Source organism: Blennius ocellaris, assembly GCF_963422515.1.
Source record: "Blennius ocellaris genome assembly, chromosome: 4".
Classification (NCBI taxonomy): domain Eukaryota; kingdom Metazoa; phylum Chordata; class Actinopteri; order Blenniiformes; family Blenniidae; genus Blennius; species Blennius ocellaris.
This window is the reverse complement of record NC_137653.1, coordinates 6,535,779-6,549,337: the sequence shown is the minus strand read 5'-3', so window position 1 is coordinate 6,549,337 and position 13,559 is coordinate 6,535,779. Positions and strand designations below refer to the sequence as shown.

The 13,559-nt window shown below is 38.8% G+C and overlaps 1 protein-coding gene across 2 annotated transcripts; it reads right to left on the bottom strand.

The window, feature by feature from the left end:
* Positions 1–401: 401 nt before the first annotated feature.
* On the bottom strand, positions 402–13,100 carry padi2 (peptidyl arginine deiminase, type II). Of its 2 annotated transcripts, none has more exons than XM_080494550.1 (16): positions 12,994–13,100; positions 8,671–8,842; positions 8,335–8,404; positions 7,969–8,030; positions 7,632–7,746; positions 6,502–6,648; positions 5,639–5,805; positions 5,342–5,445; positions 4,902–5,013; positions 4,504–4,611; positions 3,987–4,138; positions 3,665–3,812; positions 3,416–3,509; positions 3,246–3,325; positions 2,007–2,144; positions 402–1,888 (listed from the first exon to the last, which is right to left on the bottom strand). In XM_080494550.1, the coding sequence occupies exons 1-16, from the start codon at positions 13,083–13,085 to the stop codon at positions 1,655–1,657; spliced, it is 1,995 nt and encodes a 664-aa protein (XP_080350676.1). In that variant the 5' UTR covers positions 13,086–13,100; the 3' UTR covers positions 402–1,654. The 2 variants fall into 2 exon arrangements, with proteins under 2 accessions (XP_080350676.1, XP_080350675.1); XM_080494549.1 differs by lacking the exon at positions 12,994–13,100 and adding an exon at positions 10,333–10,534 and having other exon boundaries at positions 406–1,888.
* Between the last annotated feature and the right edge of the window lie 459 nt (positions 13,101–13,559).

Below are 13,559 nucleotides of genomic sequence, written 5' to 3'. Positions count from 1 at the left end.
ACATTGCTGATAAGAGCCAAATGCCACCGTTTTCCTACTTTATTTGTAAAGTGTAATATATGTACGTGACCTAAGCACTACGTTTTAGAGTTACTCCGAAATGCCGACCCTTCTCTTGGAAAAAAAAAACCCTGGTTTGTCTGCTGGAAATGAATTACACTGTGACTCGTCTTGAAGTTGCCTTTATGATTACGTCACATGAGCTGCTTTGAAGGAAGGTCATATTTAAGGGCACTGTGTTGCCCGATGGCTTGAATGTAAAACTAAGCAGAAATTGATATATTTGTACACGTCTGCTCCCAGAGAATGATGATGCTGTGAGGATTCCTCACCACAGTAAAGTGAAGCTTTTACTTGTCTTTAGTTTGTTATGAAGGAACAAAATGATTATGATGACACTGGTGTAACTGAAGCAGGCCTTTATTGTCTGTTTATCAAGATAGCATTTATCATTTCAAAGTACGAAAAGTTTAAGATACTGGACCAAATGCATTATTTCCTATTTCCTGTATTGATTAAGCTGTCAATAGCTACAAACCACACTGAGAATCCCATAAAATAAAAGAAAATAAAAAATATGCAGAATGCATTTTGGTAATGATAGCACATTTGTGTTATAGCCTTTTGAACAGATACATGAAAGAACCTGCTCTTAAAATTCCTTTCCTCTGGAGGTTGAACGTTCTAAGTTCAGTAGATGAAGTCTGCCCTCTTGTGGCTCTGTACTATCATAACACATCACTATGTGTTGGGTTCATTCATCTGTGCTTGCACTGTATGCCAGTGGCTCACAGCCACGACGACATTGAGAGTGGATTTTCAATGTGCTTGATTCAAATGATTGTATTTCTGTTCTCGTCGACAGTTTGCTTAAAGCCCTCGTTCAAAGACTTGTTTGTAAATATTGCTTTACATTCTTTTGGTAAATGAAGTCAAAACAAAACATTTAATAAAGATGAAAATGCATACAGTAGATGAGACTTTGCGACCGTTTATATTGTGGCTGTGGAGGTACTTCGGCTCGACAATGAGGCACGGATAGTATTCCAACTGTAGTTTGTTAGAAAGCTAATGCGTGATTGAAGATGATGTACGTAAGTAGATCTGATGACTATTATTGTTTTGTACCACACCCCGGTGCATGAATACCACCTCCCACACCCACCAATTCAAAGTTAGAATCCTTAAAATGTCATCAATCAGGCTTTTGATAGATTTTCACAATATCAATGTCATTTCACCTCTACTGTTTACAGCATGTCAGAGGTGACACTACAAATTACATATGAAAATGTTTGTTTGATAAGATAGTGCTTTGTGAAGAACAAATTCTTTTTCAGATTAATTTTGATCTCAGTGTGGCAATGAACACATTTTCTCTGATAAAAACATAAATATATGCAGGTACTTCACATTAACTTCCACACTTCCACACAGGTAACGAGTAACACACGTCAGAGCCTCGCTGTAAAATGTAAGACATATTATTGCACACAGCAATAAATCAGATCAATTCAATGATCAAAAGTATTGTTTAAATCGATATGAACTAATTCACCTGACAATATTGTGACAGTATTTCTCCATCACACAGTCTGACAGGACTGAAGTCTTAAGGATTGTAACTTTGCCATTTCTCTGGCCTACTTTTCATTTACACCTCCAAGTTCCACCACTTGTAGTCAAACGGTTCCCTGCGGACGTTGGACCCACAGTGCACCTCTCCATGCAGCTGGTGATAGGACGCAAAGTTGTCGATGAATGTGCAGCTGAGGCCCAGAGGCTCTAACAGGGAACGCATCTCAGCCTCCAGGGCACAGCGTCCGTTTACTTTGGGACCGAAGGGCTTCGGAATGCCGAGGTTTTTCCCCAAGACGAGCATGTTAACCTGGAAACAGATGTGACAAGCATTGAACTCCTCTTGTTTCTGTCCACCGAAATAACAATTATTTAAAAAAAAAAAAAAAAAAAGCACTGAAAAAATACGCAAAACTTTCTGAACTCACCAAGTCGGGGTAGAAAGCCACTGCTCTGACCTCATCAGTTTCTCTCTCCAACTTGAAAAGGATTGGCAGGTCGATGATGTCTCCTTCATCCAGGCCCAACTCTCTCTTCAGCACATCCCTGTTCCAGTCGATGCAGCTCTGTCATAGAGCGGCAAAAAGAAAACACGATATGCATGACATTACATTTCATTCCATTGCTTTGCATTACTGTGTAATTTCACTAAATTAGGCACAATGCTGTGCACAGATTCTGCAGGCTGGATGAGAATTTGCTGTTGACAGAACCATTCCACAAAGCGTGACCACATCACAGAACTCGGTGACATTCAGGATCTTCTTCACAGGAGGGCGTCTCGCTACCCGTAGCGTCAATGTAAAGCGTCAATGTAAAGTACAAACATCAAGGAGCAGCAACAGTTTGTGGAACGGTCTGCTACCCTCTGCCAAATAGTTTCCACACACTCTGTGGTTCAGTGGTCAGTCAGAGAAGACAAAGTATCACTTCTGTTAAGGGATCAATGATCAGTGGAAAAACATCCACTTTTAGACTCTAGACTATATCAAATTGATACCTTTAAGTACTGAATTCTTCTTTATCAACTGGTTTTGTGCTAAACAGTTTTGTGGCTGGCTTCCTGAAGAGCAGCTGTTATTATATATGTAAACTCAGGCCTGAACTAGCTCTTTTCTTCACCTTAAATAAAGGCTGACGGTAACATCTGGATACAGTTTACCTGTGATAAGGACGCTTATCTGAATCAAACCTGTCTCCTTAAGTTAGTTTACATCAACTGTTTTGTTATTGCTTCCACTAACTGTCATTGTTTGAAAATGACAAGCATCCAAGCCGAACAAGTAAATTATAGTGCTTTCTCTAATTTCAGTGATACTGACCAACACAGTACTGAAGCACCACTAATACATCACAGCAACACAGTAATATTAAGGATATGTAAACATCACACAAGTTTAACTTTGGTATGAACTGAAATGCTGACAGTGTACCAGACCTTATCAACCAGCGCTAGTTGGCCTTTTGATAATAATGTGCCGGTGAATAAAAGCAGATCCCCGCAGACGGGTTCCGACCATTGAGCGTAAACTGTGGCAGCAGCACATACTTGTGACCACACAGTGTTGACTCTTTATCTAAAATAAAGGCTGTTTGGATTTCCCCAAACTGAAGTAATTTGTCATCCTTCTTAAGAGACTTGAGTCTAATCTTACAATCTCACTCACCTGCACATAGTTATTGTCATCTTGGAGGTCTTCATCATTAAGTATGTCATCCACTGCTATTGGTTTTTCACCTTCCACTCCTTTCAGACAGCGCGAGAGAGAAAGGGTTAAGAATGCATGTTTACACTTCATTTATTTATTTATGACAAGATACATTTCAGCAGGCCTACCATCAAACAATGCAGCTTTTCCATGGCCCTGGTTTTGTAGGGATTTAAATAGTTTGTAGCCTGCATCCGGGCTGGCCAGTAGCAACCGAAATCCCTGTGAACGCACAAAGAGCCAAAGATAACACTCATATCCTCACATCCTGAGAGCAACCAATGTACTGTGTAACTGCAAGTCACAGTCACGGCCAATCACATCCTGTTTCTGCTGAGCAGTTTAACTTGAGAGTCTTTGTAAGGGATCCATTTTACCTTTTTGTCAGGTGCTGGAACGAAAGTCATGAATTCGTCGATGTGGCCAACCAAGAGCCAGTCGGAAAACAAAGCAATGGGGTCCTGAACCTTCTGAGCCCATAAGAAGTCTTGAACTACTTGGGTCATGTTGCGCCCTTGAACCGCCCTTGAATGAAGAGAAACATTTAAGTATTAATGAATCTTGTGTCATGAGGCTTCTTTCAGAGCTGCTCAGCCATGAGGAACAGGATGTAGTACTCGTATGAAAAACCAGTCAGACATAAATAATTCATATTGGTAGTGGGCGAGGGACTCATCCGTGAATCCATTGCAAACTCACGTCGGGAAGGCCACACCAATGAGGATTCTGCCCAGGGGGTAGTTCTTTCCATTCACAGTGACAGGAGGACTAACTTCCAGATTGCCAAATGAGTCCAGACTGTTCACTTCATCCTGCTCAGCCATCTTTGTTACATACCCAAAGTCAGGGCCCTGTGGATGTATAATAAAAATAAATAAATAAATAAAGTGGTTTTATTCACAAAATATTTTTTTATTGCATTGATATTATCTATCCAATGACAAAATTTCTAATTACATTTTGTTTGCTGCTCGCTGCCACACCCATTATAAACTGCAAAAACGGCTTATAATGTTCGAAAACTTAAAAGTGATAGCACACGTTATATGCTTTTTGTGTACGGGAGAAGAAAAATCAGGACCCAAGGATAGCAATATCCTCGCCTATTGCATATACAGACACATACTGTAAGTTGGACATTACAATGAATTAACCATCAAATTACTATTTTTGACAAAAACAGTTCATATCGTCAAGAAGAATCTTTGTCTCTCACAAGTAGGTTTTCATAAGGAAAGTCCGCGAGTCCCTTATCTCTGGGCGAATCCAAAACAACAGGAAACCTGTGATGAGGTGAGTCAATGTAACCGAATTCCATTTCATCCTGAAACATAAAGGATTTCAGTTGTAGTTCTGCTGTCATAGGATTTCAACACTCATTAAAACTTCCAAATTATTTTCAGAAGAAATTTTGATTTATATAAAAGGACTCTATATATATATATATATATATATATATATATATATATATATATATATATATAAATATATATATATAAATATATGAGTCCTTTTTTTTATTTTTGGCAAACTATGCAAAGCATCACGATAAATATGGATCAGAAGCAAACAAAACACTGGAATATGCATAAGATACATGTTTATTTTTCCTACCTGCATCCAGCGGTCTCCTCTGTTCATGTATTCATGGCAGATCTTTAGCCTGTGCCCGCTCTTTGCAACAAAGGACTTTATTTCCTTCAGAAATGTACGATTATCTGAAGTACTGAGGAAACAACAATAAATGTTTGTTTTTTGTTTTTTTATTTCTCTGCAAAGTATGTTGAAAATCTATAACAATATCAACACAATGTTTTAGTTCAAACAAAAAAATATGTATTTTAAAACATTTCAATACTTAATCCGATGGGGGGAAATTCTGTATTTAATTGTATAAATCACAATGCACTGAAAAAGATGGTAAGAGCTAAAGTAGGCTAATATATGTAGAAGTATAAACCCACCATCGCAGGTGTTGAATAGTTAAGAGGAATATATATCCCTCTATTCATTTTTGATCATCTAATCTGTAATATTTATCAATCTGCTCTTACCTACAGACAAACACCTCTTCGGGCCGCAGGGTGTTGGGCGTCATGATCCATGGTGCAACTCTGAGTACAATCTTGTCTGTGAAAATCGGCGTCTCGGGAATACCCTGTGAAGAGACGAATGGTAACATTTATATGCCATTTTTATACAATTGTCTACCAAACAGATAAATGAAGAATCAGAATTTGTAGATGTTTTAACTCACAAATGGTGATTAAAAAAAAAAATCAACATGAAATACTTAAAAAGAACTGAATATAATACAGATGTGGATATAAAATTCTTGGCTCATGTCTTACAGGTCCGATGGGCTCTAAAAGGCTGAGGTTGATGGTGACGAGCCCGTCAAAGTCTTTGTCAGGAAACCTGAGACCCTCCACGTAGAATTTGCTCTCTGCCGTACCCCCAACGTACTGCACTTTGTCAGACAGACACGCAGTGTGCAGCAACAGTGGATACTTGTAGTCTAGTTGAAACCAAAGAAAAAGAAAAAGAAATGCATTTTACCAGTTTTTGCTTCGTATTCTCCACTAACATTTTTATCATCAAGCCAACAAAACTATTCTAACATGCACAAACATGCTGCAACCTGATCCAAATACATGTGTGGGATTACTGAGATGGTATTTCCACCATTTGAGTGCTTGTGAAGGCGATGTTTCACGGATGTTTCACAGCAGAAGAAAAACTCGATTCTAAACTCTTGCACATACTAACAATAGATCGACAGCTTGCTTCTGACATTTTTGACGCTTGCCACATCCAATGTTTTTCCATTCAAACATCCTTGATCTTTGCTGTGTTTGTACTTCAATTACACAAGTTATTTTGAAAGCAATTTCTGACTTAATCCTCAAAGGTTCTTGGTCAGCCTGTTTGGTCTGTTCTACGATACTTAACTTTTTCTTTTCTTTTTTTTAAGCACCCTGAAATTACAAGTGTGATTCATTACAGAAAATGAACAACACTAACATTGTTTACCTCTAAAACAAAGACTCTTTGGGATAAAGCAATAACAAGATACCCAAGATTTAAATACTTGCACTGTAGTATTACAAAAATATACGAGTGAAGTGAGTTTTCAAATGCCAGTCTAAGACTGTGTCAGAACACCAACTTTATTACATTCAGATTACATCATCTCGGGCTCGTCTTTACTCACAGACGCTTCCCCCTATTTCATCTACATATCTGTAGACTCGAATGCTTTTTGCGTCTCCCTGAGAGATGTGCATGGTGAGTTTATAGCCTTCTGGCAGGTTGGCAGGTCCTTTGGTCCGCAGCACCATGGGTGTCATGTCCTTCAGATCTGTGCAACCACAGAAAGTCATGTCAGTTTTTTCCCGGGAATGTAAGTTTAGTTGTAGATGTAGTTCAGGTATAGAGACAGCAGCATTTCTTTTTTTTTTTTTTGCTTCATGTGGCAATTCTGAAAAGCACAAAATCTCTCAATGTCTTACAAAGGTCCTATATTCGATATACTATACCAACGTCACTTCCAGAGACCGAACAACCTGACATGTATTGTTGCTATTCATTTCTTTCAAATTAGAAACTGGAGTGGGGGTGTAAAAACCTGTGTGACATCCTGTCTGTAACAACAACAGCTGCAAGATCTGAAACATTATTTACAGAAGTCAAACATTCCACAGATATTGTTTTATCTGGCCTTTAAAATAAATCTTGAGACTGAGACATTATAAAGACTTCTGTAGTACCTTTCATTGTAAAGCAGAGTGTTTCTTTCATCTGACAGTAATGTTATTCATCTCTTTATACACACATATAGATAATTACATTTCTTTTACTTTTAATTGTTAATTAAAGAAAGACTGTATTCTTTTAAGAGTGTTACTTTATCGATTTGTTCTCCAAACATGCAGGAGTGTTGAAATTTCAAGAACTGCAAGCTATACTGCAAAATTATGACGATTATGGTATCAACATAGACAATATCCATATCGCAAACGACTAACTGAACAACAATAAATTATACATTTTCATCCATTATGCGTGATGTTCTGCACGTCAGGATATTTGACCAATTAGATGGAGACCTTCAACCACAACAAACAATGACAGTCAACAAACTGCTCTGTTTTGTTTTGTTTTTAACACTGATGGCTTGAACTGCAGACACAAAAAAAGAAAAACAAACATGGCTCAGTTGCATCTTGTTATGAATTGGAATATAAATTACAAGTACAGATGGAGCAAACACTTGCAGAATCAAGGAAACGAATGAGAGAAAGCGTGAAGAGAAGAAATGATAATTTTACAGTTCAGTTTTACCAGACTCTCGGTCGATGTAGTCCCGTTCAAGGTCTAGTTTATGCCACTTTCTCTCTGAGTCACAGTTGACCAAAATGATGGCTCCATGCCCATCAGGACCCCATTTCCAGCAGCCCTTATAGATTTAGATGCAAACAATAAGACTGAATTGTACTTACAGGTCACCAGAGAATATTTAAACTGTTTTCTTTGTGTTAAAACTTGAACAAGGAAATTCCATTAAAGCAGGTGAGATTACATGTTTACAATTAAAACTGTGATTGTGAAAAGAAAAGGTTTTATCCATAACCCTTTTCATGTCTTGCACATTAAATATTACTTAATAAAATAAAATTACCTTATTTGGGTTGTTTTTCTCCACAATGCCATCTCTGTCAGCATCCACATCCAGAGAGATCTCTGAGTGAGAAGCACATGATGTTCATCAAAGATGGCCACATCATTCCAGGCTGAAGACAATACCACCATTTACTAATCACAGTCACCATGTTTTGTATGTGTTAAGGTGGAAATGGTAAATGAGTTTCACTTATATAGTGCTTTTTCACTGCTTCAGCAGTCCCAAAGTACTTTATGTGTTTTCTTACAACTTTCTCTATGGACTGAGCCGCAGGCGTATAAATAGCACCCCATTTATAAATTGTACTGATTGTATGAAAAGACATGGACTGATTAATTGTGGTTTTGGTGAGACAGAACTTACCGACAGCTGTCAGGTGCAGAACTGCATTCCCTAAGACTTCTTTGTCCTTCCCATAGTACCGCACAGACAGCTTTGAGACAGCAAGTGCAAATCATTAATGTGGAGAAAGTGTACAAATTCTACATTGCTTGTATTATTAGAATCTTTGAGAGACCTGTGAAACAAAATGATTACATTACATAAGACATGAGACACCCACACTGCTAACAAGCAGCTAATGTGTGATGACAACACAATTATATTATTATTAATGCAGGCCTTATGGCAGTAATACTTATTTATTATTAACTGTCATCAAGTGGTAATTTCAGTAACTTGCACAGCACTTATTTTTACCTTGTTGTCATTTTCTTCTTCACTGGCCTTCTTTAAACTGAAGAGCAGCACGGTGTTGTCGTTGAGAGGGATGGGGGAGAGGTGGTCTGCCTCACTGGGTGGGGGGTTGATGGTGTACTGAACATCGGCAGTGTGCTTCACAGAGAAGAACTTTGAGCTGGGAGGAGCACTCCTGAGAACAGGACAAACGGCAAACAAATGATAAATGGCACCCTGGAGTAAACGCACTTCCTGTGTGAGGGCACTTTTTTTTTTTTATAAGCAAGAGAGGACAAGCGCAGACAGGTACAGGCAAGCCACAGGCTCACATGATTTAACAGGCAGTGACCAACAAAAGTTGGGATAAAATTCTACTTAAAATAGCATTAGGATCAACTGAAATGAAAACAGTGTATTTATCTTAAAAACAACAAAAAAAAAATGTTGTACCTGTATGTTCTTACTCACGGGAAGAGTTTCATGCACTCTGTGAGAGTTGAGGGCGTGTCTGTATTTTTCCTCAGGGTAAGACTTCTGAAAAGCCCATATTATACCACCCACTCCATCTCAAATTTGCAATGTGTCAGCTATTTCCCAGTGATGTTATATCACACATTCGGAGAAATGACCCTCAGGCAGTGAGACCAGCTTCTAAACTTGCTGGGGCATTCAATGGGTGTTATTCCTTCAAGTCCATATCTGTGGTTTTCTACTTGTCACTGCAACACTGCAATTAATCCTTTCCTCGCTGCAGTGTGTGTTAGCAGATGCCTCAGCAGTTCCTGATAAAGGTTCCTTTATATGATTTAAGAATTGTGTTGTTTTATAATCTTAAAAGGCCATCAGAGGTCCCTGGGGGATTGAGACATGTGCCAGTCTCTCACTCTGTGTAGTGTGGGCTGGCATTTGGCAAAAACACCTAGTATACATTTCATCTGGGAAAAAACAAAGTTTCTCCTGTTGACTGGAACAACAGCGCTCTGTTGGTTGTCTCTAATTCAACACAAAAGGCTGTGAGCTGAGCCACCACCAGGATCTGTGAACAAGTGACACACTGTGGGGCTAACAAAGTGATTCTCTTATTCTATGTCAGTTCATTTCATACAAATGATTGAACGAAAATTATTTGTTGAGATAAACGTTCAAGAAAGGCCTATCAGCTTTTTTTTAAACTTCTGAATAATTTCTTTATTTAACTTTAATCTAATTTTAACAAGACAGTTGGGAACAGGAGAGTCTACCCCACCCTGCCAGCTGAACATCAGCTCAAATTACTGTTATTCTGAACGCAGCTTCTAAAGTTCACCCTGATTCCACACGACACGAATAAAGCATAGAGACCGTTAGAAAAAGTGTTCAAATGTAGAATATGAACTACATTGTCCACTGATCCCAACACAAAATTCAGCTGAAACTTTTCCAAAACTGTTCACAACTTATAGGCACAATAATTATGAGCTGCATTAATGATGAGCACCAACTGTATGTTTTACAAATAAAGTAACTTCTGAACATTCCCTGCTCAAGGCGTAACAAAACAAATGAAAGCAATATAGGTTGCATATTTGATGGGGTTTTTTTTCTTTCTTTTTTTAATACACGGTGCGTAATTTTCTCAGACACAATAGCAAACCAACCCTACCTGCACGTTGGGAATAATTGAGGGTATTAACAGGGGCTTACCTGTCCAGGTTCACCGTACATTCCGAGCCCACCACGTATAACACGCGCGTAGTTCTATTATAATCTACTCTGAGGGTCCTGAGGTGAGCCATGGCTGCAGTCCTCCCGCAGGCTGTGGCACTATTGTTAGAGGTTAACAATGACAACTCCTGCGACTGATCCGCGACAAGGAAGTGGATACGCACACAGCGTTTGTGCCAGGCTGGCGACAACAAGTGATTATGGAGGCTGCAGGTAAATGCAGGCTGGAGGCTTGCGCCTCTGTCCGGTGATTGGACAGTCTGTGGTCAGCCCTGCCCTGACACGCGCACGCACGCACACACGCACGGCTGTTTCCTCATCTCTTTCTTTTACAACATCATTAACATGGAGAGCAATGAGAGGAAAGCATAAATATATCAGTCACTACACTTAGTGGTTTGTAGTTTTCGTAGAGACCACACGTGTTAAACCCAGACGTCTGTGTTGTAATTCATATAATTAGGTATAAGCGCATGCGCAGTGAAATAAATCATAAGTCATATCTCAGGGTATTACGATAGCAGAAGTGTGTGCGTGTGTGTGTGTGTGTGTGTGTGTGTGTGTGTGTGTGTGTGTGTGTGTGTGTGTGTGTGTGTGTGTGTGTGTGTGCATACTGCGATTTGTAAGCATCTGCAATGTCCTGTGAATTGTCTTCACCTCCACCTCTGACAGCCTAGAAATCAAATGGCTTTTTAAATTTCTACGAGTGGATTTTACTACTCTTCTACCTCAACACCCGATTTGTCCCAAACTGGCAAGTTATTTGTCCTGACTTGAAGGCCCCTAATTCCCATCAGTCTGAGTGAGTCCTTAGTGCAGCACATTTCAAGAGCTGATAGGGATATTTTTCAGGCACTGTCGACGTATGAGGTCATGTTTTGTTATTGGAAACTACATTGAAATAATGTGAAACGAGTCAAAGAAAAATCTGATTCAGATTCATGAATGCAAAGACTTGGGTGTGAATCCCAGCCCTGAGCAAGAACCTTGACCCCAATCGGCCCCCTGAATGGTTGTAAAGTGGCTGTACTTCCGCATCCTCGGGATGGGTTTATGTGGGGGAAAGAAAGGAATTTGCCCAAAGGGATTAATAAAGTGTAATAAGTTTTAAAACACTGTACCTGCATACATGCACACACACTATTTTTCAGATGAACACAGAAACATTGTCTCCTCTTATAATAGCCCCATTGTTGTCACATGAAGAGATTTACATGCATCATTTTCAGATTGAGCAGAGCGACTTGTGTCTAAGTTCTTGCAATGTCTCTAAATTGATCTTACCTGTGCAGGTCCACTTTCATTGAAGTGCCAACAACATGGAGAACCCTTTGCGTTCTCGCTGTGTCGATACGATGTGTTCTTTGATATGCCATCTCCACGAGAAGGTAAGCTGCAAGCGGATTGATGGGAGAAACCTCTGTCTTCTGGCTGGTGTCTTCTTTGACAGGTAAAATGTTAATCTGGATGTGTCTGAGCCTGGATGTGTCTAAGCCTGAGTATTTGAAGATTGTAGGATGAAGTAGGCGGGGCAAAATGTCCTCAAGTGAACCAGTTTATTTTGTGGGGATGGGAAATGTCAAATGGATTAATTTCAAAGGTATACTTTATGTTGGCGGTAGGCATCTGCTCACTGTACTCAATCCAAAGGCGTTCCAACCAGCTAACAGTGTGTTTGCCCTCTGGCAGGTGACTTTGTGAGATTCTTATGAGCAAGTAAGGGGCAATAAAATTTTGGCACTGACAATCGCGACATTTCTGTACAAATTGTACTTTTGAGGAGACTTTTAAGTATATGCTGCCAAACAAAATAATTCTGGTCAGAAATGCAAAGACCAGCAACAGAACAAATATTATTTTACAGTAAGATAATTTCACTTTAAAGAAGAAGAAAAAAAAACTCAGATACGCAAGAATGTTTCGGTATGTCTCAAGTATGGTCAACTTGAGAAAATAAGCTTGACTGTGTCCCTTTTAATTAAATATGCTCTGTCTGAATTGTGACATATACAACACACCTCCAAATTTATCATTATTGGGGTATCGACATGTACAAAATACAAATCGCATGAGACTGACTGAACAGCAATTAAAAACAAAAATCCCTGAATTGTGCATTCATGCTTTACAAAGTCAAAATTATTCTAATTATTGTAGAAAAAATGCAATAAATAGCAGTTAAGTCACAAACGTTGTGCTGTAAAAAAATCTTAATAGAGTGACCATTGTAATTCTTTCAAAAGCAGACTGTGGTTCAATTGGTTCCACAGGTCCCTGGTTCAGTCCCACAGGTGCCCGTTTCCAAATGTCAACGTTTCAAAAAAGCAAGACTTATCTATTTATCACAACGCATCCATATCAAAGTACTCAACAATGTTAGTTTGGTGTATACTATCCTCAGTGTGCAACAATGACCAAGATTTTGAAGTCAAATATTTCAGAGTCGTCTGCAAAATTGCAAGGATAGAATTGTATCTCTCCTGTCTTCTTTTAATCTATTCTCAAACACTCAAAAACTGTGAATTTCCCTACGGGGATGAATAAAGTATCTATATATCTATCTAGCTAAACAGTTCATAAGAACAACAAACAAGAAAACATTTCATCAGAGAAGCAGCTCTGTGCAACTAATGGGCTTACCTGTTCAGGTTCACCTTCAAAGTGGTACCAAATACATGGACAACTTTCAGCACATTTTCAGTATCAAGGCGAGAAGTTCGTTGATATACCATTTTATCCTCTGGTGTGAAAAAGGAGGTCAATTAGAAACTGAATCAATGTAAAAGGGAAAAAAATCAAACTTAAGACTTCTGTAAGAAGGTTACTGTAGGACCGAATGAGAGTTGTGAGTGAACCGGTAAGGTCTGTTTCTGTTATTTGTTTCAGTCGTAAATTACAATGAGTGACATGTAAAATAGGAGGGACAAAATTACATAAACCAGTTTCTTTTTCTGTCAGTAACAAAAAATAAAGAGGGTGTAGCCATAAGTTAGTTAAGTCTTACGATTAGCAACACACTTGGCAAGGCGTGTCCAAATCTGAATGGTTGTTTGTCTGCAGTGACATGGCACAATTACATTAGGAAGTAATATATTACAATCTAAAAGTAAATCTTGATCTTACATTTTCAACACAGATTTCAAGATAAACTTAACTTTTAATTTTCAGTTTCATATTGTTCGAGTAAACAAAGTATCAAATTGCTG

Excerpts from the sequence above, each read along its gene's own strand:
- padi2 (XM_080494550.1), bottom strand. The coding sequence starts at position 13,085 with ATGGTATATCAACGAACTTCTCGCCTTGATACTGAAAATGTGCTGAAA. Across the intron at positions 8,405-8,670 it reads AAGAAGAAAATGACAACAAG|CTGTCTGTGCGGTACTATGG; the intron begins GTAAAAATAAGT and ends GCTGTCTCAAAG. Across the intron at positions 2,145-3,245 it reads ATGACAATAACTATGTGCAG|AGCTGCATCGACTGGAACAG; the intron begins GTGAGTGAGATT and ends GCTCTATGACAG.